Source organism: Genypterus blacodes, unplaced genomic scaffold, assembly GCF_046128005.1.
Source record: "Genypterus blacodes isolate CSIRO-AG114 ecotype Tasmania unplaced genomic scaffold, CSIRO-AGI_Gbla_v1 ptg000020l_1, whole genome shotgun sequence".
NCBI classification, from domain to species: domain Eukaryota; kingdom Metazoa; phylum Chordata; class Actinopteri; order Ophidiiformes; family Ophidiidae; genus Genypterus; species Genypterus blacodes.
In genome coordinates this window covers 873292-899549 of record NW_027466833.1, presented here as the reverse complement: position 1 = coordinate 899549, position 26258 = coordinate 873292, and the positions used below count along the sequence as shown (strand labels likewise).

Here is a 26258-nt window from a genome sequence, read left to right as displayed (position 1 = left end):
TTGTCTTTAATGCAACAGAGCAGGAGTGAAAACGCTCCAACTAATGAAGAGTAACAGCACACGGGGATCAGGTGTGTGTGTGTCTGTGTGTGTGCGCCTGGATTTAATCGAAGCGATCAGGAATAAAGAACACAGAAAGGCCTTTGAGATCACAGAATATGTCCCTTTGAAAGAGCCCACATGAATAATTAAGCTTCAAGGACGATAAAAAAATGTCATAAATTACTCTGCCTGCTTCACACATTTTACCATTAAATGCTTTATTTTTCATTACAAAGATTTAACTCCACTCTTACTGCCAATTTATACTGTGTGTATCAGAGTGTTACAGTTCTCCCGGGCTGCCGTTCACTTAATAAAACCCAGTCACGGCTTCTTTTAACGATTCCTTTTAATATCCTTTTGTTATTCTACTGGAAACAACAGGAAAATATATTTTAGAGCCTCGTGTTTAGAAACAATTAACCTGGAAACGAGCAACACGGACGAATCGACGCTCCGTCGGCCGGAGAGCTGCGTTATGAGCCGAGACCGCATCGACTCTGCCCTGGTGGTGATCCAGATCTCTGCACCATCGGACACTTTTTTTAATTTTTAATCCATATCAGTGAATATACGGACGGCGGAGGCTTGAATCCAACCTCCTAAGGGTGGAGAAATTTAATTTAACTTAGAAACGAGGCGATAGGCATAATGTCTTTGGGTGTAATTGTTGGCAGAGGGGCTTTGGCGGAGCTTTGCACTCTCCCAAGTCCTTGCTGCTGCTGCAGAACCTGGGCTTTAGCCAGTTTGAGACAGGAAAATGATGATCACAGGAGGAAATATGCTTTTAATGCTGCTCCTTTTAATGAAGTTTGCTTTCTCCTCTCGGCTCCTCGCGCGAAGTCGTAATTGCCTCACAGGGGTTCAGCGAGAGCCACTCAGTGAGACGCTGTCTTAAATATCCCTCTTTGCTTCTGTTCCGGGGGTAATTAAGGCTGGGAGTCACCTCGGGAGAAGCTGTGGCTGCACAAACCAGCTCGCTTTGGCAATCTGCGGCGCTGTGTGGGGGGTAATATATGTACCAGGCTGCTTGTGTGTGTGTGTGTGTGTGTGTGTGTGTGTGCAGTGTGAAGGTCGATTCTCCTATTAGATGAGAGGAGATTGAGTGGAGCTCCTGAGGTGAAGTGGATGATGAAATGAAGAGGTTGTTGGTAGTTTTTTTTTTTTTACGCCGAGTTCAAAGCCAGGCTGAGGCGGAGAGCTGCAGGTTTGGGCAGAGTGAGCCTGTCAGAGTGTGTTGCTCCTGTTTGAAGGGAGTGATGGAGGGATAATGCTGTTGTTTAAAGGAGAGGGTATTGTTGTCCTCATCAGGGTGCAGCAGAGGGAACACACACCTCAACCTGCAGCTGCATCGTCTCAGGCTGCAATCCTACCAATCAGACCTTAATTGGTGAGTGGTCCGGCGCTGTCCATCAGTAGGAGGCGCTGCAGAGACGCAGAGAGACTCACGCAGCGCTCAACTCATAGATTCCTGTCAGGATAGAAGGAGGATTTCAGCACCACTTCAATGCTTCGAGTTTTGTTTCCTATAATTCCTCAGAACAACACTGAAGTCCATCTGTCTGTGAACAGAAGATATCAGGGATGTGTTTAGTGTTTATCCATAATAGCAAAGTCTGTGCGTAAACAAGATTAGTGAGCTACCTGTTGACTTTACTGCCTGCTGTAAAGAGCGCTGGCACAGAATCGGCAGCTTGTTTGTGTGTGTAAAGCATTGGATGCACTGGGAAATGAAATTTTGCTGGAAATCAAACAAGGGAAGCACTTTTGAAACTTGTTTTTCCAAAGATCACAAGATAATTTCTTGTTGTTTTGTTCTCTGATGTTCAGAAAACAAAGCATTTCTCAGAGACTGGCAGATGTTGCTGCTCCGAGCTGGAGTTATCATCCCTCAGCCATGGCAGAATAGATCACTGCGTCAGGTTTCTGTTCAGTGGAGGTCTGAAACAGCTTCACGCCTCTCCAGCGCTCCACTAAACACACTGCGCCCTTTGATGAAATTGAGGACAAAATGGCATTTCAGTCCAATTTTATTCCAGCGTAATGAGCACGGTGTGTGAAAGGGTTAATACAGGTGATCTGTGATCCGGACAATCACCCAGAGGACTCAGGAGGTAATCAGTCAGATGTTTAAGCAAATTGTTCCAGATATTGTGGGAGAAACAATGAGTTATGAAGTATTAAAGTTTTAATATTTACAAAGTGAAGACAGAGGAAATGTGTCCATAATGAAGGAGGCCGCTCGTCCCAGTTGCTTCCATTTTCAACCACAACAGCAGTTAATTGCTCTGCGCCTCAGTCTCATCGAGTGCTTGGGAGTTTGCTCTGACAGCAAACACACACACACACACACACACACACACACACACCGTCTGTCCTCCAGCAACAAAGTGAAATCACAGCCGGGTGCCGCTTTCTCTCCGTCCTTCCTCTTTGGCTGGGTGGCAAACAGGGGGAGCGGTGAGAGGTGAGATGGAGGTGGAGGGAGTGGAGAAGCTGTCCCACCAGGAGGGGGAGAAGAGGGGGGGAGGGGTGTTCTGATTAACATTTCATCCAATCTGTGTGTTTCTAAATGGCGGAAGTAAAGAGTGTGCAGAGTGAGGGAGGCACCCTGCGAGGCCTCCGGAATACAAAGATGATCAGAGGTGGAAACAGAACATTTAATCGATAGCTCCACTTCAGTACAAACTCAGGTCCTCACAGCGCTGCATCGCCTTTGTACGACACAGATTAGACTTTCAACTCACTCAGATCTAATGCATGTACGTATGATGTCACCGGGCGTCAAACGTGTTCTTCTGTCTGCATGCACATCGGAGGGATTGAAAGCAGATGCATGAAAAGGTTTGTGACCTGAAAGGGAAACAACCTTGAGTCTTTCTCTTTCTGACATTTGAAGTTTGAATGCCCAAGGTTTCTCACACTGTTGGATGAGAGGAGAAGATTCTAAAGACATTTGCGTACTTCTTCTTTCTCCTGACGACCAAAGACCTGAAGAGCCCCGAGAGTGAAGCCTTGATTTATTAAACTGCCAGACGCTGTGCCAGTAACGACAACTGAGTCCGACTGTGCTGCTGAACACTGTTACCAAAATAAAAGCAGCTCAAGCAAGAGAGGAGAAGTTCCTCAGATGATCGCCCTTCCGGTGCCTGATGAAGATGAGGAGCCAGCGTAGAGAGGACAGAGAGACTGCATGTGAACGGCTTAATGCATGAAGCGGCTCCAGATCAGATTTGATCTTCTCGGCGTTCCTGCAGAGACTCCACCCCCTTTTACACCCTTTTTAAAAATGCAACCTCAGCGTCCGGATCACTGTGAGGTTCCTCCTGTGATCAACCTCAAGCTCAAGTCTCACTTACTCACCATTCTGACATTCAGTTAGTAAAGGTTCATTGGAAAGGTTAAGTGTACTCGCAGACTGAAAAAACACTTTGTGGAAGTAGCAAATTGAAATGACATCGCTGAATAACTTCACCTATAGAGACTCACCTTTAGTGGAACAAAGTCAGGTAAGTTTAACTCAAAAATGAGAGCAAAACAGTAAAAGTTTCAGATAAAAGTGTAATGGTGCTTGCGGCTACTTCTCATTTTCCAGGTGTAAAAGCCCAAGCTGTCCAAAAATGCAATTAGAAAGGATCATTAAACAGAAATGACAGCCCGGTCACCACTAGATGGCAGTGTGGTGTAATAATGCTCTCTAGAACGTTTCAAAGTCCTCCTCTCTCCCTGTGTGTGTGTGTGTGTGTGTGTGTGTGTGTGTGTGTGTGTGTGTGTGCGTGCGTGTGCGTGCGCGTGCGTGCGTGTGTCACAAGTCTGACCCTCATCATGTTGGGCTGCTGTGTGTTTGGTGTGTGTGTGTGTGTGTGTGTGTGTGTGTGTCACATGTTTGACCCTCATCATGTAGGGCTGCTGTGTGTTTGAAGGGCTCTACCTCAGCAGCAGGCCGTGACCTCTGACCTCTCCGGCTCTCTCTAATCGGGGGCCATCCTGTGGGCGGCGGCTCGGTGATTGCAGAACGTTTAAGGAAATGAATGTTTTATCAGCCTGTGAAAACACATCAACAACAGCAGCGCAGTGGGTGGGGAGGAGAAGAAGAAAAGAAGCGTCTATATTTAACTTATCAGCTGTTGCCAACTCAAATAAAACAGTCAGCGTGAGTTTCCTGTTGTTCCGGAGCAGAAATCTCATCCAGTTACAATAAACAGTAACGGAGCTGCAGGCAAAAGTTTGTGTTTGAAGCTTTTGCTCCATTTGTCGAGTTCCTAGTTGACGTTTATGATCCTGACTTCCATGTTTGCTTTCATCCTTTGTCTCCTGGAGGTTTGCATTGTTTTCTTCCTTCAGTCGGACTTTTGGATTGGGATTCTCGTTTTTAGCCGCTGTCTGTCTATCTGTGTGTCTGTCTGTGTGTCTGTCTGTCTGTTTACTCACAAATGAATGCCCGATTGCTGTTCAACAGGTACCAGAACTTCCCCTTCAGTCCCGGTACCTGGTCCTGTTTGCCTCATGGTGGCGCTGCAGTAAACATTTTCACATTTTAGCCTCTAACTTCTGAACATAGAATCAACATTTTTGTCCAAAATAGTTTTTTTGTATCTCCATAGTAACAATTTCTTCCCATGTTTCTTGATTTTTCTTACTCTTCTATAATTGGCTGCCAGTCCTGAGTGGGCGTGGCTTATTCATGAATGGATCGCTCCACTCTAACCAAACTGGCTGAGCACTCACAGATCCATCCCTCAGCCTCATGGTGGCGCTATAACAAGAGGAGCCACATTCTCTCTTTAGCTTTGAAACCAGACATCATTTCTTCAAAAAGATCTTGATAGCTGGAGGCCTGCTGGGCCTTGGTGGAGGTATGCTCCTTCCCTGAGTGCCGCTCCAGTCACTTATCTTTCATTCCTTTTGTCCCTCTTCTCTCTGTCTTTGCTCACAGTGGTGCTTTATCTTCACTTCTCTCCCTCTGCCTCACATTCCTTCACGTCTCTCTTCATACGTCGTCAACTTCCATCACCTCTGTCCTTGAAATGAAAAATCCCCCAAAGAAGAAACAAGATATACAATTCAACTAGAACATTGTGGGACACAGAGGTAGAGGAAGGTTCCTCCTGGACAGACGTGTGGGGAGGTGGAGAGGGACGAGCCAGAACTCTCTCTCTCTCTCTCTCTCTTTCTCTCCCCCTATCTTATCATCTTCTGCATTCCTCCACTCTTTCCACCGCCTGTATGTATGCGGTGTTATCTTGTCTCCTCTCCATTGTAACACACTGTAACACACTGTAACACACTGTAACACACTCCGTACACTGTTCAGTTCACATGCCTGATGCATTGAGGCGGCAGAGCGAGCAGGAGAGCATCACGTCCCACTCGTTCACTCTCACAGGCTGCGTGGGAGGAGGTGATAGCGGGCGAGCGAGCGTTCTCTCTGTGCAAAACAGCAAAATTTAGAACATGAGCTACACTCAGTGTGCAGGGGAGGGGAGGGGGACACGACTCGATGGGGATTTTACTGTAAGTCGCTACGTTTAACAGCAACATGCAGAAGTTATAAATGTACACTTTGAGTTTGACTGTTGAAGGACATTAATGGATGTAGTGTTTGTGCTGGGGGAGTGAAACTCGCCTGCATCACAGAAGGAGGGATGAATGAGTAGTCCCTCCCCCGTTTGTCCTCCTCATCCTGGTCCAAGCTTTGGTCTCCACAAGCTCCTCTGAAACGTCTCCCTCGCGCCGTGAGAATAGGCAGCCGCCGTCAACGGAGGAGACGAGGGAGTTCAGGAGATCAGAGGCGAAGCTGCAGACGCCCCCCACTCTCTCTCTCTCTCCCACACTCTCTACCTCTCTCTCTCTCTCTTTCTCTCTTTTCTAGGAAACCAGATGACCCCCTTCTCTTTCAAAGTGATAATGTAAACAGTCGTGCCTGCAACTTTTGGTGGAACTGTGGGAGTTGGAAGTGAAACGTGGAGAATTCAGCGACGGGGGGAGAAAAGTGTTTGAATAAAAAACACCGCAAACGCCGTAAGTTGTTAAGTTTCTTTCTTGTTTAGTGGCGAGGCGTGCTGGAGTCTGGAAGGTCTGAGCTGAGATGAAAGCAAAGTGAGTTAATGTGGTGCGGTGCCATTACATGATCAGTCGCATTTGGATCTTTTGAAGAGTAGAAAAGATCGTTCAGGTCCCCGAGAAGGGAATTTGGTGGTTAAGACCTGTTTTATACGAAGCATGAATATTCTTGCCTCGACTCTGTCCGGTTTTTCATGGCGTCCTGTAAACCTGGCAGCTGGAGCCCGCGCTCCCAGCTGCACAGGCTTCCAAACAGCTGCTTCCAATTAATGTCGCCCTCCCCAAACATTACGGCAAACCCGGGATTTGTTGATTTTAGATGCGGGGTCGGAGCGACGCAGGATTTCATAATATGTGTGCCTGCTGATGTGAGTTATAGACGCTCGTAAAAGCAAAAGAGGCAGGTCGTGACCCCCTGAACCCTTTCACCCGTGTAATAGACGGTTCCTGTTCTCATTTAGGATTTTTACTGAGTTTTCATTTTGCGAATTTCATATTAGATTAAGTTTAACTGCGTCATTAAGTCATCACTAGTGTCTGCTATTAAATATGACATGCTTTAAAAGACAATTACGCAATTATCACAATGATTTCTACAACGCTGTTACACATTCTTCTATGGCACTTCTTGCAAGGGTTGACTGATAAGTTCTAAGCCTGGCATAGAACGCTCCCATGCAGACATGATGTAGCAATTTTAGGGGTTTGGCCTCAAAGCAATGACTCGAAGTAAAATGTTAATAATGTTTCTGTCTTAGATTCTTTTCATATGTGGGAATAAGTGGAGGTCTTACAGGGCAAACCAGGTGAGGTGGGCGGCTGCTGAGCTCGCCAGCCCGCCCGCTACTACATAATCACTGTGCATTGACCTAGTTTGTCCAGACTCTTGGGTACCACCGGAGCCTGTAAGTTATTATCGCTGGGCTCAGATGAATGCCTGTAAGAAAAAAGGAACGCGCAGAGGGATCAGCTTACTTCCATAACAATATATCAGACCATACACACTTCCCCCTGCGCCTGGCTCAGAATTTATCAATCAAGCTTTGTATTCCCACGGTTTTGAATTGAAGACGATAACTTAATCCCTCAGCACAGACCCGCAGTTAAATTGAGCCGCACCCTTTTTCAGCCACTAGATCTCCAACATGGAGTCCATCCAAAGTCAACCACAGCTCCTCTGCTTAGGTAAACAAAGCCTCTCTCAGGCCTCTGCGACGTCGGTGTGTGTGTGTGTGCGTCTGTGTGCTGACGCAGTTTTACATCCAGAAAGCTGCAGAGGCACTGATCCAAGTGTAACAATGTAGATTGTTTCAGGTTCAAAGTGTCTGGGCTGGTGCCACCCACCCACCCACCCGTCACGCTGTGGGAGTGTTGAGGCGCCATCTTTAGCAGGTCGAGGAATGATTTATGCTCTGTGGATTTAACTCAACAATGGCAGTATTATTATAAAAGCAGATAATTTATAGATTGAAACACAAATGATGTTTCCCAGATTCTGAATCTTTTAGCTTTGGGGTCACGGGGTCGGAAGGTTCGGAGCTAAATTATAGGAACTCTGCTCTGAACTTAGTGATGTGGAATAAGAACAGCTTGGTTCCTTCAGTATGTTGATCCCATTGTGCTTCATGAACTCGACTGTTCTGATGTTGAAGAATAGATAAAGAACGTCACTTCAGAAAGAGAAGAGTCTGAGGGGAGAGGAGCATCAATGGAGAGAAGCTGCTGGCATCTCCTCGTCTGTCTGTGTGAAACCTCTCTGTCTGAGCTCCACCCTGCAATTCTATCTCAATACTTCCACAACATGGTTCAGGTCTGGTTCCTTCATGTGAGATGATGGAAAGATCTTTAGTGCTTGAGGGTTCAGGTTGAAGGTGCCCCCTCAGAGGACAGATACAAGAACCAGAGGACAACAAAAGTCTGAGTATGTGTGTAGTGGTAAACAGAATCACCTTTTCCCTTCCTGTAACGATGACACCATAAATCTTTATCTCCTGCTCAGACTACAAAAGAACAATCAGAGGAGGCGTCGCTCTGCATGTTATTCACTGATTTGTTGTCCGTGTCTGCATAAGTGGACGCAAATCGTTTCTCATTCTCTCTCACCCTAATTCCACCTCAGACTGTGACGGCGGCATAAGAGCATCTGTTTCCATGGTAACTGAGTACCGATACAGACATAAGACAAAGTTTTGTTTTCCTCTCGGAGTTAATCATCATTAGTCTAAATGTTGGGCTCTGGCTGTTTGTAGCGTTTAAGCGCTGGGCTCGGGTGGAATTTGGTCCAATTACGATGCGTCGAGGCTTTAGACTGGAAATCTCCGCTGCAGGAGGTCGCTGTTTGCCAATGTTCCTATTAACAACGCATCGCTTTGTTTGCGCTCGACTGCAATTTATGTTTCACTGTACTTCGGTGGTGAAATTTCTGTGTTTGTGTGTGTGTGTGTGTCTTCCTTCAGACATGGAGACAAACTGTTGATTTCTGTCCAGCGGGCAGTGATTGTGCAACATGTGGATGAGTGGATTGATCACTGGCTCCTCCCTGTCTGCTGGATTGACAGTGACTCTGGGACACTCCCTGGTGGAGACTGGTGGTATTTCATGTGCTCATACGATTTGACCAAATCATCAGCATTTGTGCCACATAGGACTCAATTTATGGATATTTTACAGAGAATTTCAGCCAATTTGCTTAGAATTTGTAGAAATGACAATCTGTAGCTTTAACCAAGCCTAATTTACATTGTATTTATTACTTCTACATACTTCTAAGTCCATTGTAGGTCAGGCAGATTTTACACCAAATAATAATACTCCAGTACCAATGCATCACATATTCAGATGAACCTCCTGTATCTCTGTTGGAATGTGATGTAAGCCTCTTTGTGTGTATACTCTCCATGTAAGCAGAGATGGGGAACGATCAGTGTTGCTGCAGAGGAGCTGCTGTAGAAATCCGGAGATATTTTTGCAAGAAGACAGCATCGAACTCTGCATGTGTGTGTGTGTGTGTGTATGTGGGTGGGGGGGGATTTTTCACAAGAACTGTGAAAATAAAACATGAGTCACCATTGCTGCATGAGGACACAGCTCAGACAGAAAAATGCTTTTTAAATTCCTCCCAGCTCGATGGCACAGATTGTGATCTCCTGCTTTCTTTAAGGCGTCAGAGCTCAATCCTAAATCACCTTTACATCATTATATCTGAGGTTAAAGCCCACAAACCTGCCCTATGTCAATGCTCCCATGGTTCTATGTTTTGTGATTGTTTCCACGCTGTATGCAGCATTTGTGTGTCTGCATAAGTGTGTTTGGATTGTGACACAACTGGCCAGGATCATCTTTGGACATCAATATCCTCAGCAGTGATGTGTATGAATGAGACGCCTGATAATAACATCTGACATTTGGTCAATGCTTCCAAGACAGACCGGCCTCGCTGCAAAGTTCAAACAGTCAGCAAGAATGCGGGGGCTGCCGGGGTGGGAGGATGTTGCGCGTCTGTGTATACGTGGTGTGATAGCCTGCCTGTGTGTGTGTATATGTGGACATTTAAGCTTGTGTGTGGCTTTTTTTTTCAGTGGGAACGTTGCCAGCGCAGAGGAGGCAGGGTTTCAGGGTTTCAGGGTTTCAGGGTAACCGTGGGGAGTTGAGGGGTCAAACAGCTCTGCAGTGAGAAAGTTCTGCTTTTCATTACATCAAGCCCATATGTCCATGCATCTGCTCCGCCTCCCAGACTCCACTCCATTTCCTGGAATTGTTATGTCAGTCAGTGATCCAATCCTCCCCCCTCACTCCCCAAATCTGCCCCCAGAAATCAAGATATTTATGCGACTGTGTGTCTGCGTTTGGTTTGGATTATTGCGTTTGGTTTCTATTCGCACACTCAGGCGCTTTGTAGCATGAGGCGCAGTGTGAGAGCACAGGGAGGAAACGGGGCTAAGCTGAGGGATGGTGGGAAGAGCAGGGAGCCCTTAAGCAGGTTTACACTTCCACTGCTTTTATTTGCTTTCATCTTGATGCTGTTTCCCATTTATGGTAAGAGAACCGATTTAATTGGCTTAAACAAACACAAATGTTTTAAAAACAGCCCAGCGTGAGGCTCTATTGGCTGCATCGGTTGGTGTTAAGCATCACTACATCATCATTAGCTCAACTTGCTCTCTTAAGGCTCTCCTACAAAGTGGAACAAGAACGTTTCAGCATTTAATTACACAGGTCCATTTATGTGTTAATTAAGCCGTATGAATTTCTAGTTTTGGCACCGAGTCCACAGTGATGGCAGTCAAATCCTTTACTGGAGGGAAAGTAACAATAACACAGGTAGATATCCTCCACTGCTCATCTGATGGGAGTGGAATCAATAAGAAATATACAGAATATGAAGTGACAAAATGTGTTTATAGTGAAGAAGTGTTCCCTTTAAACTGCAGACGCACAATTCTCCAATGACAGCATTAGATGAGGGATGAAAAAGGAATGATGAATAACTTAAGAACAGAAAGCAGGGGCAGCAGGATGGCTGTAGGAAAGGAACAAGGAAGGAAGGATAGAAATGAAAGGGAAGGAAAGACATTAGGAAATAAAGGATTAAGAAAGGAAGCAAAGCTGGAAGAATGGTGGGCGGCATAATGAAGTGAGGCACCTCTGCACCTCCACACTTCACCTAACTGCAGTATGCAAGTGTGGAATGCTGCGTTTGTGGAGCAAGTATTCTCGGGCTGAATAAGAGACAAATGGTGCATTCAGGGAACATCTGTGTTGCATTGCGTTGTGTGAGAAAACATCCTATAATATGTGTTAGAAAACGTCTGGTGGAGGCTCCGATGTTCATTCAAAGAGCAAAGCACATGTTCAGGCTTTGAAGCCGTCGTGTTTTGGCATCGCTGGGCCAGAAAAGGGGGGGTGGGGGCTTATTTTACATGTACACACACATTGTTACACAGAATGTAACAGATGTGCATACCATTATAGATTGATGCATCTATCCGCAATTCTGATTATACACGGCGATGAAACAGTTAAATGTTTACATCAAATGATTAAAAAAGCAAATTCAATGTAGTTCGTATGCAAACATGAACTTTTAAATGCAAAACGTTTTTTCTGCTTTTTATTAACTTTATTTCTGCACTAACTTTGCTTTTGAATGCCTTTTGCTTCATTTCTCATTTTGAAACCACCGTCATACCTCCGTCTAAACCCCTCAGCGGCGCTTGTTAGCGGGGGAAGAGGCTCCATTGTGCCCGGCGGGCGGTGCGTCTTTGTCCCGCTGCACTCTGAGGGCCTGTGGGTGGAGAAGTGGAGTCACATGGTCACTTTTCCTTTTTCCCACACAAACACACCCACATCCTCCTCCATGCAGCCGCTCTGCTCCACTCCTCTGCCCGCATTTACACACAGCGAGCACCGAGCCGCCGCCGCTGCTGCTGCCTGTGCCGCTGCCCCGCAGGAGCGCAACATGTGCCCGCACCGGGACTAACGATCATCCGCTTACACACGCGATCACGGTTCTTTCGTTTCTGGATCTTTTTTGTGCGGGCAACTCGACATCAAACCGTCCGGACGTTGTTACTTCACCACGTGAGCAACTTTATCTCTCTCTCTCAGGTAATATTCAACCCTCCGGGGATGTTTCTGCGCTTTGTTGTGGCGACGACGCAAACTTGTGAGTGTGTGTGTTGTTGCTGCGGTAATCTGACGCCGAGAGTTGATCACGATTGTATAATAAGCGCCTGGATGAGCTGCTCGTTCGGTTTTCATCTGTTTATAAAGTTAAAAGAGTTGCGTTAGTGCCTGGTAGAGTGCGTGTGTGTGTGTAGTGGATCCATTCATCCACCCACATGCAGGTAGAGCAGAGGCCCTGCAGACCGTGATACACATGAGGCCTGCTGCTGGACTGTGAGGGGCTCTGAGTCCAAACTGCAGGTTCTGACTCCATCTGAGTGGAGATGGAAGCAGCGGGACAAAGTGTTTGTGGAGGTCATTGTTAGGAGTGTGTGTGTGTGTGTGAAGTCATGGTGTTTGAGTTCACGTGGATGTGTGAAGTTGCAGATAATCAAGGAATAAAGTGGCTCCAGATCTTTGAGCTCTGCTGTTTGCCCCATTAAAGAGAAAGACTTCATCCTAGAAAGAAATGTTTTTTATCTTTTGCTCCCCATCTAAATTTAAAATGTTTTGATTTGATTGTAGCAGTAAGAAAGAAAACCTGGGGGGAAACCAGAGCGTCTTTAAAGTTGTAGAAAAGTCTCAAAAAGCTAAAAAGGTTTTGACTGTGAGAATGTAGATCCTTTATTGAGATGATGTCATCAAGAAAATCACTTCATGTCTCGACAGCATGTCATAATACTAATTTTAGAAAATGGAAGGAAAAGATAAATGAAAAAAGTCCTCAGATGATTTGGGGGGGATTCTCGAAAATGTGCACAAAATCTTTTATCTGTGCTACAAAAAAACCGTAGTGGCTCATCCTTCCTCACATGATGATGTCATTGATCTTCTCACTCTCACAAACCCAAATGTCAACATTTTCACAAGACAAACTTTTCCATTCTGTCTATGAGAGGGAGGAGCAGCTTTTAGGTCAGAGATAATGAACGACAATGAGGAATAAAACAGCAAGAATGACCTTAGACCCCAGAGGATGAAGCATTAACTTCACTAAAATACTTCTCCTCTGCTGCTGTCACCGTCTCTCTAACAAAGCAGCATCCATCATCTGAACTTGTCCTCTCTCTTGTCTCCATCCCTGTAATTACATGAATCACCATTGCGCCACATCTATTCTTTTTAAAATGCTTGTTGCCTTGACAGCCAGAATGTGAAGTACGGCTCAGTTTTCCATCGTTTCCTCTGCAGATCCGCACAGAAGGAGCCGGTGGCCGTGACTCTCTGTGAAGATGAGCCTGGTGGAGGTGAGACAGGCCGTGGGCTCCATGACCCTGTCGCTGTCCAGCAACGACTCCAAGGAACGCTACTTTGACCGCGTGGACGAGAGCGACCCCGACTACCTCCGCTCCAGGAACATGTCGCCGGACCTGAGGCAGGACTTCAACATGATGGGGCAGAAGAAGAGGGTGACCCAGATCCTCCAGAGTCCAGTACGTAGGCTGCAGCTCCATGCAAACACACACACACACACACACACACACACACACACACACACACACACACGCACGCACGCGCGCGCGCGCGCGCGCGCGCGCGCGCGCGCGCGCCCACGCATGAGCTTTCAACACCTCCCAGTTCGCTCTGGAAGCAGGAGTGAGTGCATGTGGGCTTTGCTTGTTCATGTGAAGGTCGTTTCACAATCTTACACAGTGTCTCGTGAAGATGGAGGTTATAATGTGGCATTACCGGCTTTAAGAGTCGGATTGGAACTGACAGCTGGGGAAATTGTGTCAAGGGAAATTTAGGTGTTTAAAAATTCCTACTACCCAAAAATATCTAGGAAAATAAGGAAATTCCTCCCAAATATTCTGAACAAATCAGAAAATTCTATAAAATTAAAAAAAATATTCAAGATTTTACCACACACATTTTTTAGCATATTTTTGTTTTTAGAAAATGGTTTGTTCTAGAAAGTAAATAAAAAATAAATAAATATAAGGTATAATTCCCACCACACACTAGAGACAAAAAGATAAAAAAAAAAGATTCTGTAAATGAACCCCACACTGGTCTACATTGTTGTATCTTCTTCAGTATGTATTCTGTACATTGTGTGTGTGTGTGTGTAATTATAGACCGCGGTACATTACATAGCGAGCTGCTCAGACTGGTTTGATGCAGTTGAAGGAGGTACAACAAACACATGCCAGTGAAGTGCATGAAAATAAGACGAGCCCACACTCATCCGCGATTGCATAACAGGCCCAACAAGTGGAACTTATCTCATCACCATGGGAACCGTGGCAGGATGAAGCAGAATGCTGGAGCTTAGCCGCAGCACACAGAGAGAAATAGTTCTGTTTGCCCGGGGAGGGAAAGGACAACACAGGCTGCTCTTAAAGCATCAATTTATAGTGGGGTTTGATACACACACACACACACACACACCCCACTGTGGAGATGTCTTTTCACACACACACAAAGAGGTTTTTGCTTCTTTGTTGATTTGTGTTAAGTTGTAACTAGCAGGGTCTGGAAACATGCTGTGCTCCCCGACTGATCTTTAAAAGGAACGTTGGGCAGGAGGTCGGGCTTAGGTTGTGTACATGTCGGTTGCCAGGACGGTGCCGATTTACCAGTTTGTTTTGTCCTCTCCTCTCCTGTCTCCTTGGGTTGCTCACCCCCCCCCCCCCCCCCCCCCCCCAAAGAAAGAAACGCTGAGTCATTTCAGGCAAAAGTGTTGCAATCCATCCGAATCAACTGTCACACAGCGAGCACTCGCAGACTAAAAGCTCTGGGAATGGACGACTGGCTAGATTCCTCAGGATGTTTATACTGGAGGACGCGTCTCTGGATATGTGGATCATTAAAGAGGACACATCCAGCTTTTCTTCCCCTAATTTTCATAGTGTAAATATATTAGGGAGGATTTGACCAGAGGGTGAAGTCTGCAGACCCTGGCTCTGATTGGTCCTCTTATTTCCACACACACACACACACACACACACACACACACACGCACACACACACACACACTGCGTAAATGCACCAAAAAGCATGAGGCTGGTGACTGTATGTGTGGGTGTGTGTGAGTGTCGTCTCATGTCATGGCCACTCAGAACAACGAGTCTTGAAAAGAAGAAGAAAAGTGCCTGAAATGTTGTAGTCTGTTTTCACTCATTGTGCACAAGGTAGTAGGAAAGGAGAGGGTGGCACTTCAGAGGTTCCAATAAGAAAATGGACCTCTGCATCACGTGACCCCTTAATGTCTTTATTGTAATCCTGCACTCTATTGTCTCCATAAATGTACTCTTTAGTGTTTCAATGTCAAATAATAACAAAATGCTTATCACAAGTCCCCTGCTTCCATGGCAACCTGCCTGTTTGATTTGCCTGAACAACATTTGAACAAATGCATTGAATCCACAATGATGTGAAGCAGAAGAGCAGCAAATTCTCACATTTGGGTCGATTAAAGGAACAATTGTCTGCAGTTTCTATGATTAAAATTTCGGATTCATGCCAAACAAACAAACTGATTAAGCTTCGGGTCAAATCTCATGTTGTGTTTCTTTTGTTTCCAGGTGTTTAAAGACGAGCTGGAAGGTCTGATTCATGACCAGATGACTAAGGGCAACAATCCCACGGGTCTGCTGGCTCTGAGGCAGATCGCTGACCTGGTCATGGCCAGCACAGTGGGAGGAGCCGGCCCCCTGACGTCCCCCATTAGTGAGTCTCTGTGTGTGTGTCTGTTTCCCATTGTGCCTTAATGTCTTTAAGTGTGTCTGTGCGCATTAGGGCCGCCTGAATATCCTCATTGTTGCAAAGCTGAATTCTCCAGACTCTCGTGACTCCAAAACAGCTGAGCGGTCAAAAACTTGTTGACGCCGTCTCTGAATGTTTCTATTTAGTCGCCAGCGTTACTGGAGCCAATCGGGTTCAGCGCCTGTGGCTGGCTTCTCAGCAGGGGGTCACACAGGATCCCCTTGAGCTAAAGCCTTTATACTGTCAGAACGCATACGTGTCAGAAAATATAAAAGTGGCCACTGTAGGAGCGAGCGGCGTAATGGGCGAGGTGGAGCGGCGCCGCCGTGAAGAAGCCCGAGTGGCTGTGGAACATTAACATGAGCCCCGGACGCTCAAATGGCCTAATATGGTGTTAAAGTCCGAAAATACCCCTTAACTTAACTTCTAAGTGCTTCTGAGGGAAAAAAGCTATTTTGAGCCATCAGCTGTGGACACAAGAGAGAGAGGCCGGTGGGATGGGTTTGGTTTTGTGTGTTGTGGAAGTAAATCACAGGTCTTGTATATGTTAGAGGGGTTCTCAACCTGTGAAACCCTGCAGTGCCACAGTTTCCATCTCTCCTCTTCTGTTTGATCAAGAGGGTTCAGAGTGATGATGTTAATGTCCTCTCTCTCTCTCTCTCTCTCTCTCTCTCTCTCTCTGTCTCTGTCTCTGTCTCGTCCGCAGGCATCGGCTCCGTGACGCCCGTCAACGACTTGTACGGCGTGGAGTCTCCGTCCTTCGCCAGAGGGGAGAAACCGAGTCGCTGCAAGCTGGCCAGCCTGTACAGACTGGTCGACCTCTTCAGCTGGGCTCGATTTACAAGCTCATACATCACCGTGAGTGCAACTTCATCAACACGCTCTGCCGCACGCCTGCTTGTGTATGCGGCGCCCTGCCCGCTCCCTGTGTGTGTCAGGCCGGCTCCGTAGCCGCTGCGAGGCCTAAATGAAAACGCCAACTTGTTTTCAGGATTCGTTTATTATTAAAGGCTCAGAATAGAGAAGTTTTAATATGAGGAGGGAGAATTCACACAACAAACTCCTGAGACGTCCAGGAGCTGTACGTCAAACTATAAAGCTGCTGTTTGCCTTTAAACACAAAGGATAAAAATTCAGTTTCACACACACACACACACACAGACCCACACACACACACACACACACACTGGTTGCTGAATCTTTCATAGCTTCCCTCTGTGGTCCAGAGTTTCCTTTCCTCTAACAGGGTAAGGGATGGCTCTGGGTGCTGCAGGGAGCTGCTAACCAGCTAAAATAAGAACCCAGCCAGGAAAGACTCCCACACAGCGTGCCCGTGTGCCATTTTAGGTCGTTAATAACCGGAGCGTATTATACCCATATCGCACAGTTTGACGTGTAATGAGCTTCTAAGATCGGCGCTATCGCACACTTTGCAGGGAGAAGCATTGTTACACAGTTAGAGGCTATTTAAGGAGCTCTTACACACTGACGGGAAGGAAATGTGGAGGAAACGGTGCTGCTGCTGCATCAATGGAGAAATATGAACAAAAGCAGTCAAAGATGGTCAAATATGAGGTCACTGATGTTTGTAGAGCTCATTGAAAGCTCATTTCTACTCCTTATTATGTTAAACTTCATCAGCAGCTTTAGTGTCACATCATGGTTGTGTATCTTCTCTTGTTTGGTCTCAGGTGCGTGTCAGTAAAGAGCAGGACCACGTTCTGATCAGTCCACGCGGTCTGTCGTTTGCTGAGGTCACCGCCGCCAATCTGGTAAGCAGCATGTGAGAGTGTGTACCTGAGCTTCAGCCTCTTTAGTGTGTAGAAGAGGGTCATGTTGTAGATGTTGTGTGTTTGATCGTGGCCTTTCCCCCCCTCAATGCTCAGGTGAAGGTAAACATGATCGGCAACGTGGTGGACCAAGGCTCTTCCGATCTGGAGATTGATCCCTTTGGCTTCGCTCCTCACTCTGCCATCTACTCCATGCGTCCTGATGTCAGATGCATCATCCACATCCACACTCCTGCCACAGCCGCTGTAAGTCTGCTCCGGGCAAACACCAGCTGCACTTTGTCTTCATCAAGGCATTAAAACCTGCTCCTATAAAGAGCCACAGCTCCCAGCATGCCTGTTTGTTCTGGATGTGTGTGTGTGTGTGTGAGCTCAACAGTGCACCGTGTAAACTTTCATTTGTGCCCCTGAGCCAGAATGTGCCTGTATTTAGAAGTTGAACGCCTCTCGCTCACCAGTTTCCTGTCATCCCACGTAAACAGGTGTCCGCCATGAAGTGTGGCATCCTGCCCATTTCCCAGGAGGCTTTGCTTCTAGGCGACGTGAGCTGCGTCGGTTACCATGGCAGCCTGGATACTAAAGAGGAGCAGGTGGAGTTCCAGAAGGCTCTGGGTCCTAATGCCAAGGTACCGTCACACCGGGGCAGCAGATCAGTTTCACATGAGATCAACAGGTTTGAACAGGAGAAGAAGAAGAATCCAGGCCTTCATCTGAGTGGAAACATAGAAGTAAAGGTCATACGTGTTAGAAGTAAAATATATGATCTCTAAAGTCTTTGGGGTAAAGTAACACTAAGGAACTAATAGACCAAAGTATATTTTTAGTTTGTTCTTTTCTGCCAACAGACAAATATGGAGCCTGATTCATGTTGGAGCTGGAACTGATTTTATTTTTACAGATTAGACTGCAGCTGTAAGTTACCACCTGTCTTTCAAACGGTGTGTGTGTGTGTGTGTGTGTTCAGGTGATGCTGCTGAGGAATCACGGGCTGCTCGCTCTGGGAGAAACAGTGGAAGAAGCTTTTCACTATGTTTACCACTCACAACAGGCCTGTGAGATCCAGGTAGAGAAACAATGTTTGACACAAGCTTTGTACATTTTAATGTTTATTCTTTTGCATCTGGTCAGGAAAATGATTGTTTTGCCTGTGATGGAAATGCAGCTGATGTTTAACGTGTGTGTGGTGGATCTCTAGCCTGCAGCAGGTGAAGCAGAGTCCTGCAGGGTCTCTGAGTGGTTTTGAATCATCTTCTGTCTGGATCTCATTCAGATTTATTCCACATGTTCTGACTCATTCAGCATATTGACACTTCAGTCCACACAATTCCAATAAGCTTGAGATGAAAGTCATACACACTCCACCATGTACTGTACCATTGGAACTGAACTGGATTCTAAAGTGGAGTCTTCCTGTGTGTAGGTGAACGCTCTGAGATGCTCCGGCGGCGTGGAGAACCTGGTGCTGCTGGACCGGGAGAGGCTGAAGCCCCTGACCCAGGGCGTGGCCGCCGCCGGGGTGCTGATAGACAACGAGGCCAAGTGGAGAGTGGGCGAGGCCGAGTTCGAGTCGCTGTTGAGAATGCTGGACAACCTGGTGAGTGAACTCTGACCTGTGGCCTTTTAACCCATGAAGCTTTGAGTTTCCTGTCCCGGGTGTTTCCTCAGGAAGTGTTTGATTACAGTACAAATGGTCTTATTTCTGGTGTTATGGGCGGTTTCTTCGAGTTTCGCTGCCCCGGTGATGAAATGCAGCACAGGTTAAGGAAACATGAAAACAATAATGGAGGTTTTGAATAATAATGGAACCCCAGAGGTGAAACTAAAGATATTTATACTTTCTGGAAATCCGCTCTGGTATCAGCTGAGGAAGCCGGTACGTGATGCGATGACGCCCCGGTGACGTCCTTGTCTGATTGACAAATGAAGGCTTTAATGACACGTGAAGGGTCGCCAGGGCAACAAGCAGAATCTTTACCTTATCCGCCCTCAGTCAGCAGCACAAACATTCACATGCAACCGCAGCCGTCCCGTCCACGGACGTCATGTCGACTCCTCAGGTTGTCTTTGAAGTTGCACAGCTGCTCACTGCGATGCTGCAGGACTGCCAAGAAATCACTCGCACCGACTCAGAAACATGATTTCAGGACGTTATTGCGGTCCAAATGTGAGCGAGCGTAACAGTTTATGAAGTTATTAAAATGCCATTGTGGTTGTAACGGCTGCTTAACTTATTACACCACACACACCACCACAGTTATAGACATTTGGAGGCAGTTTGGAGGATTTACCTGCTAAATAAGTGTAGAAACCCTGTTAATAATGCTTGTAAGGTCTAGACAGAGAGGTGATATGAGGCTGACGCTGCTCCCATCGCCTTATTGATGTTTGGTCTTTTCATAGGGTTTGTTGACAGTAAGATGAAGATGCAGGCTTTCCCTTTATAGCGGCTGGAATGAAGACGATAGTGTTTGATGACAGAAGCTTCGATGTGAACCCACGACGCCGCGTTTCCGCTGAGCAACGGCAGATTGGTTTGCAATAACCCTCATTAAGCAGCGCTGACTCTTCTGTCTGTGCGCTGACGTGCCCTCGTGCAGCTCTGTCACTCTAAGCGCCGCTGTCCTAACGACACCGCTAACGACCCGACGAGCTCGCCGGGTGCTAAACGTGTCGGCGTCGATGGGCCTGAGCCGGTGTCGGCCTCAGCCTCAGCCTGCCACTCGCTGACTGAGGCTGGAGTTGTGCTGCAGCTGTGTCGGTTCTCTGTAATCACAGCACGCCCACCCTCTCAGTCATCGCTTCCAGATGGCGAAGGCGTGCTGTGGGCAGTAAAGACCACACAGACCTCACAATTGCTTCATGTCGGACTGCAGTCGTTTCATACAATGAAGGATTCCCATTTGAAGGACACACGCACATACACACACTCCCTCAAATCCAAATCTTGCCTTGCTTGTGTGCAAAACTTTGAAGTTGTGTGTCCTGACGTGCCCCCCTCCCTCTCTCCCCCCCTCTCCCCCTGTGTGACCTGACAGGGTTACAGAACAGGCTACACTCAAAGGAACCCCATTGTGCGGGAGAAGCCGCGCTCCAAGAACGACGTGGAGATCCCCGCCACCGTGTCGGCCGGGCCGCCGGAGGACAGCGAGTCGGGCCTGCGGAGCCCCTTCAAGCTGATGGTGCAGAAACAGCAGAGAGAGAGAACCAGGTGGCTCAACTCGCCCAACAGCTACCTGAGGGTCAACGTGCCTGAGAGGTCGTACAGCGGAGACGTCAGCCCCAGGACCAAAACCATGGTGCGTTCAATGTCTCTCTATTTCTATGTTTCAGCTTCTAAAGGTAGATGGCTGCAGTCCCTCTGTATTGGCCTGCCCTCTAGTGGACACTGAGCATGAAGCATCTTTGAGATCTTTCATGTTGAGTTCTTATCTTATCTGTTCCTCCTTCAGTGGATGAAGTCATCAGAGCCAGGCAACAACTTCGGCACGCCAATAAAGATTGAGGACCCGAACCAGTTTGTCCCAATGAACACAAATCCCACTGAGGTGCTGGATAAGAGGAACCGGGTCAGTCACGCCGCCGTGTTGGAAACCAGGCCATCAAAGGCTTTTCTGCCATCCGTCTTCTCTTTGTTCTGTCTCAAAGCATTTCCACATCCAGCTTTCTAACCTAAAGTATCATAATACATCATGTAGAAACGTCCACTTACCAGGTTTCCCAAGTGAACAGATGTTAGATTAGATGTGACATTATGTTCTTATAAGCAGGTCTTTGGCTGCTGCATTACATTATTATGTAGCCGGTAGATTGATCCCTTAAAGAACTCTATTCTGTAATCTCCTGAGTGTTTCTCTCTGCTGGCAGCACTTGTGTTCCCACTGAGTTATGGTAAAGTAATGCGGAAAGTAAACCCAACCAATTTTGAAGATGGAAATGTGTTCCCTGCAGATAAGAGACCAACACAGAGGCGACCAGATGACTCCAGGACCAAAGTCTCAGCTGCTGGCAGGCATCGTCGTGGATACCATACCAGGACCGGTGAGAGCTGTCATCTGCTGTTGTCATAACTCTTCCTGCTTTGTTCAGAGTTTGTTTAAAGGGCTCTCAAGCTGAATCCACAATCCAGACCAGGTTCAGCCAGCAGAGGGCAGTATTGATTCTTGGGTTTATTATTAGAACAGCAACACCTGGTATGATTGGAAGCCCACATCAAGGCAACTCAGGTCATCAAGAGTCCAAATAGACTAGACAACTGCGCAAAACTTCACCTCACAATGGAGATTTGTTTCACAATGTTGGACACGCCACCAAAGAACTCTGAACTGGATACAACGTGTCATTTTTACCGATTTTTCCCACTTTGCTGAGTTGACCAGGATTGACTGTCACTCAAAATGTTTGAGGTTGGAAGAAACAAGTACTCTTTAAGAGGAAAAGGGGATTTTGTTATGGATTTAAAACTGTTAAAATGTCTTTAGATCACTGGTAAAGGCTAAACAATTTTTATGATTTCTCTCTCCGCGCTCTCAGGCCTTCATCATTGAGGATGAGGAGCAGACTCGCTCGCTTCCTCCCAATCCTTTCACTGGGCAGACAGAGAAAGTGCTGGACGAATACAAAGACTTGGTAGAACGAAAGCAGCAAGGCCAAGAAGGTAAACACTCGTACGCATCCTGCATGTTTTATTCTGGTCCACATGCTGATGTGAAGTTTTACTCCGTTTCTCCTCAGAGACTCTCAGCAGCCCCGTTTAAATTAATCCCTCACTTTACCAGGGCTTTTCACACTATCTGGTCTAGATTAGGAGATTAGGTTCAGGCCTGATTCTTTACTAACACAGAAAGGTAATTTGGATGCTCGCAGCTAAGAATTACAATTTAAACTGGGGGAATGAAACCAATCAAATGCAGCTTATGAAGGATGTTAACATCACATTTACATTGTTCAACATCTGAATAAAGAAAAGGCCAAAATAAAACGATGTTGCCTGGGCAGTTGTTGCTTTAAACCTTATATCTGGGCCGGTGATGTAATCTGTAAGCAGAAGTTCAGTCAAGTTCAGCGTGTCTAATAAAGTTTTAGCTGTGTGTTGGGTTACCACTTTTATTTTTCACCTTTGACCCCAGCAGCTTCTCCAGTTTGATAAAAGCGAGCCGGGTTGTTAAGTTATCCAAGCTTTTCGTTTCACATCTGCGAGGAAACAAAAATTCCGATCATGCAAATTCTTTCCGGCAGTAAGGCTTTGACTTTGACATGTCACCTCTGACCTCTGACCTGAACCCTTTTGCAGATGAAGACGATGCCACGGACGCCGATGAGATGACCACATTCGATGGCTCCACCATCTCCCTCTCCCTGTCACCCCTAATGTCGCCGGCTAAGCTAGCAGGTAATTATCTGGTATTTAAATGGAAACGTGTAATTATTTTGTTCTTCTCCCATTTTTGTATCCAGCTATATTTGGGTTGCTTATGTTGAACACATGCAGGTCCTGAACTGCTGCCAAGGCTTTGTTATTGATCTGCACCTCCACCAATCAGAGCAGAGCAGGCTTTGTTACATAGGCAGTACTTAAAGTGATCTGTTTTCATTCAGTGTGCTGTAGAAAATATTATTCCAAATATTGCTGAAAAAAGCCTCAAACTTACAAAAAGTGTTGGTTTGATCCGGGTGGACTTGTTTGTGTTTCTGAAATAAGCTGTAAAGTGACATGAGATGCCGTCACATAATAGAGTCTGAGCTGTGGTTGAGCTCTTATCTGCCTTCACTGATTTGGCTTCGTCTGTCGACAGATACAATACCCAACGGGAAAGACCACCTGTCAGACACAGAGGAGGATCTGAGCATGGAGGTATCCAAGCTGAGCGTGAGCACCTCAGAAACTGTGGAAATCACCATAACAACAAAGGAGAAGACGGGCGAGGCTCAGACCCCAGAGAGCCAGAAGTCCCTCAAGAAGAAGAAAAAGAAGTTCCGTACGCCTTCATTCCTGAGGAAGAGCAAGAAGGAGAAGAAGGAGAAAACAGAGGGCTGAGTGCAAAAACGGGGGGGGGGGGGGGGAGAAAGGAGAAGGCGGCGACTTGTAAGCTTGTTTGGGAAGTGAATTAAGAGAAACGACTGAATATTGAGTTGGTCCAAGTCTCCCAGGACAGAGTTGTGCCTGCACAACCGACACATCTCTGTCCTTTCTGTCACATGAAGGTTTGTCTAAATGTCATCAGATGTTTGTCTTTCCTGTGAGATTCTTTTGTTTTTAGTCAAATGAAATCAAACTAAAGGTGGACAAGGTTATTACCCATATTTTAATGGGCTTATAATGGATTCCATAAGATGCAGTATGTCCTATTGAATTTCAAAAGCTTATACGATTTTGGCCTCTTTAAATATTTGATTTGATTTAAAAAAGAAAAAAAAAAAATGTATTGCACAAGTTTGTTTTGAATGTATACAGAAAGCTGTTCCACACTTTTTCAATCTAATAACTAACTCAGCAGCAGTTGTGGATCAAAGTACCAGCAAGTACACAACATGACACAAGCTGGTGGCTCCTCAAACGGACCTGCATGGGGGACAAGGGGGGCTGATTCTAGAGTAATAGTTCAATGAAACTCATTTTATTTGTGAGTATTTTACCACAGTAACAGAATTTCCATAGATTTCCGTTTGTACCACAGTTTGAGAACCACGCCATAACAGCAGCTGATTGTGTTTATGGCATTTAGTCTTTACAAGCAGTACGAGTGTGTATCTGGACCTACTGGGACCTCTACTATCATGTAATAATAATATACAGTATGTTGGTTTATATTATAGGTAGAACAATATAGTGTTTGCTAGTTGAATCAATAATTTGATAGCTTTTACATACTAACTGTTCAAACTCAATATTCTGTGATTTATTCTACAGGTAATAATTCATTTTTAAGGACTATTTCGGTCTTGTCAGTGGTATGGTTTCCCGTTGTTGCTGCTTCATTTGACTGTGACTAATAGAGCGAGTAAAGCAAAGTAATGATAATCGGTTCTATAATCTTCTGGTTGTCGGTGAGACGATGTGACTTTGAACGTGCCAAGGCTGAAGACGTGTAAGTTGAATCTGAGGGATGTGTGATGGTCGTGTTGACGTCGTGAGTTGATGGTGAAACGCAGTGGAAAGCTTTAGTTTGTATTGTTAGAGGAGCGTGTATTTACATCCCACCACATAATGTGAATGATGTGCTTTGACCCAAAGGGAGTGAAGTCTTGGCCCTTGTAAATATTTTTGTTTTTGTGACGTTTTTTTTGTAACGCTAAACCAAAATGAAGTTGTTAAAAAAAGATGAACTATAGAAATGTGACAGTACAATCTAATATCAATATTTTAACTATGTTTGTCATCATAATACTTTTTATCCTTTAAGCTCCATATTTACTCGACATGCATACATGGCACATCATGTTTACAGAGTGGATCATGTATGTAATGTGTGTGCCTGTGCTTGTTTACATGGCTGTGTTCCATAGGGCCCGGCGGTGCTTTGTGTCTCCTGGCCTTCCGAGTCTTTACACAATAAAAACATGGGATATGTTTCCTTGACCAGTCTGTTGCTCTCTTGCTTATTGATTGGAAAAACATTTGACGTGGCCACGCTTCAGAGAGAGGAGAGCTGTTTAAATGTTCAATATTGAACATTTAAACTTAAAGCTAAAGCTTTTAATTCTCCTGCTAATTTCTTTCTGACATTAGCAAAATCACTTAACATATTTAGTTTTCTCTTCATGCATGACATCAACATTAATACCAAACCTTTTCCAAAGCTTCCAGTGGGGAAATGAGCATGTCCCTAACATGGAGTCGCTTATTGTGAGTGTGTTTTCAAGGTTTTAAAGTGTTTGATTAAAGTGCCGTGTGCCAGTGTGTGAGGATCATCTGAGTGATAAGTGTGTGGGGAAACAGCAGCAGGTTGCTGTTGTAATGAGTGTTGGCAAGAAGATAAGAAATAAAAACTAGGCTATTATTTCTTGAAGAAAATGTGCCGTGATTGGAATTGCTGAAAATGTTTTGCCAAATGCTGAAGTGTCTGAAGTGTAAAGGCCCGATGTTTGCATAGTCTCTGTAGCTGAATGTACTCTGACTATACAGGCCACCTACACACTACACCTACAGGAGCTTATATAACCTCCCATTCTTAAAGGGCATTCATCTGGAGTTGGTCCCCGTTACAGCTTCCACCCTCTTGTGAAGGCTTCCTACAAGATTTTGGAGTGTGTGGGAATTTTCCCAATTCATCCAGAGGAGCATTTAAAAAAATCGACATCACTGAAGGCCTAGGTGTGAAATGCACGGCCCGCCACTGCAAATATGCTAAAGCTGAATCTACAGAATAACAAATCACAGAATGAGAAAAAGAGGTGAAGAAAAAGAACGACAGAACGCAAAGAGAAAACCTTTTGCACATTGTATTCTCTCGTTCTTTTTCTTCACCTTCTTTTCCTCTATTTTCTATTCTGATATCTCTCAGATATCTTGGGCAAGGAAGGAGCCAGAAGGCTAAATGCCAGGTTTCGGCATAAACTACACGTTACCCAAAGGACATGGTGATGGTCCCTGTTGGGCATTTTTGGGAAAAGCCCTTATTTGACTAGGAAAAAGCTAGAGTTCTAGAATTTCAAACACATAATCTAGATGGCACTAGGACCATTTGCTGCAAGTTTGGGGCAATTTAAATTTTGGTCACTTTTTCGAAAAACGTAAGGGGGGACCCTTATCAAATATTCCATATTTTGGACAGCCCATATCTTGGCCAAGGAAGGAGCCGGAAGGCTACCATTTCACACACAGACTCCTGGGGGCACAGGGGTCCAATGCGGCAAGTTTGGGGCAAATTAAAATCTTGGTCAAATTCGAGAAAAATGTCAGTGGACCCAATTGGGCATTTTTGGGAAAAGACCATATCTTGGACTAGGAAATAACTAGAACGCTAGAATGAAAACATGATAACTAAAATGTAT

General features: G+C 45.7%; 1 protein-coding gene across 2 annotated transcripts; it reads left to right on the top strand.

The window, feature by feature from the left end:
- Positions 1-5706: 5706 nt before the first annotated feature.
- On the top strand, positions 5707-24849 carry add3b (adducin 3 (gamma) b). 2 transcript variants are annotated; one of them, XM_076141725.1, is made up of 15 exons: positions 5707-6063; positions 12961-13202; positions 15297-15441; positions 16184-16335; positions 17169-17249; positions 17364-17513; positions 17750-17893; positions 18232-18330; positions 18688-18861; positions 20303-20563; positions 20717-20833; positions 21216-21305; positions 21798-21921; positions 22558-22656; positions 23060-24849. In XM_076141725.1, exons 2-15 carry the CDS (start codon positions 13002-13004, stop codon positions 23299-23301), a joined length of 2079 nt encoding a protein of 692 aa, XP_075997840.1. In that variant the 5' UTR covers positions 5707-6063; positions 12961-13001; the 3' UTR covers positions 23302-24849. The 2 variants fall into 2 exon arrangements, with proteins under 2 accessions (XP_075997840.1, XP_075997841.1); XM_076141726.1 differs by lacking the exon at positions 5707-6063 and adding an exon at positions 11487-11685.
- The last annotated feature ends 1409 nt before the right edge of the window (positions 24850-26258 follow it).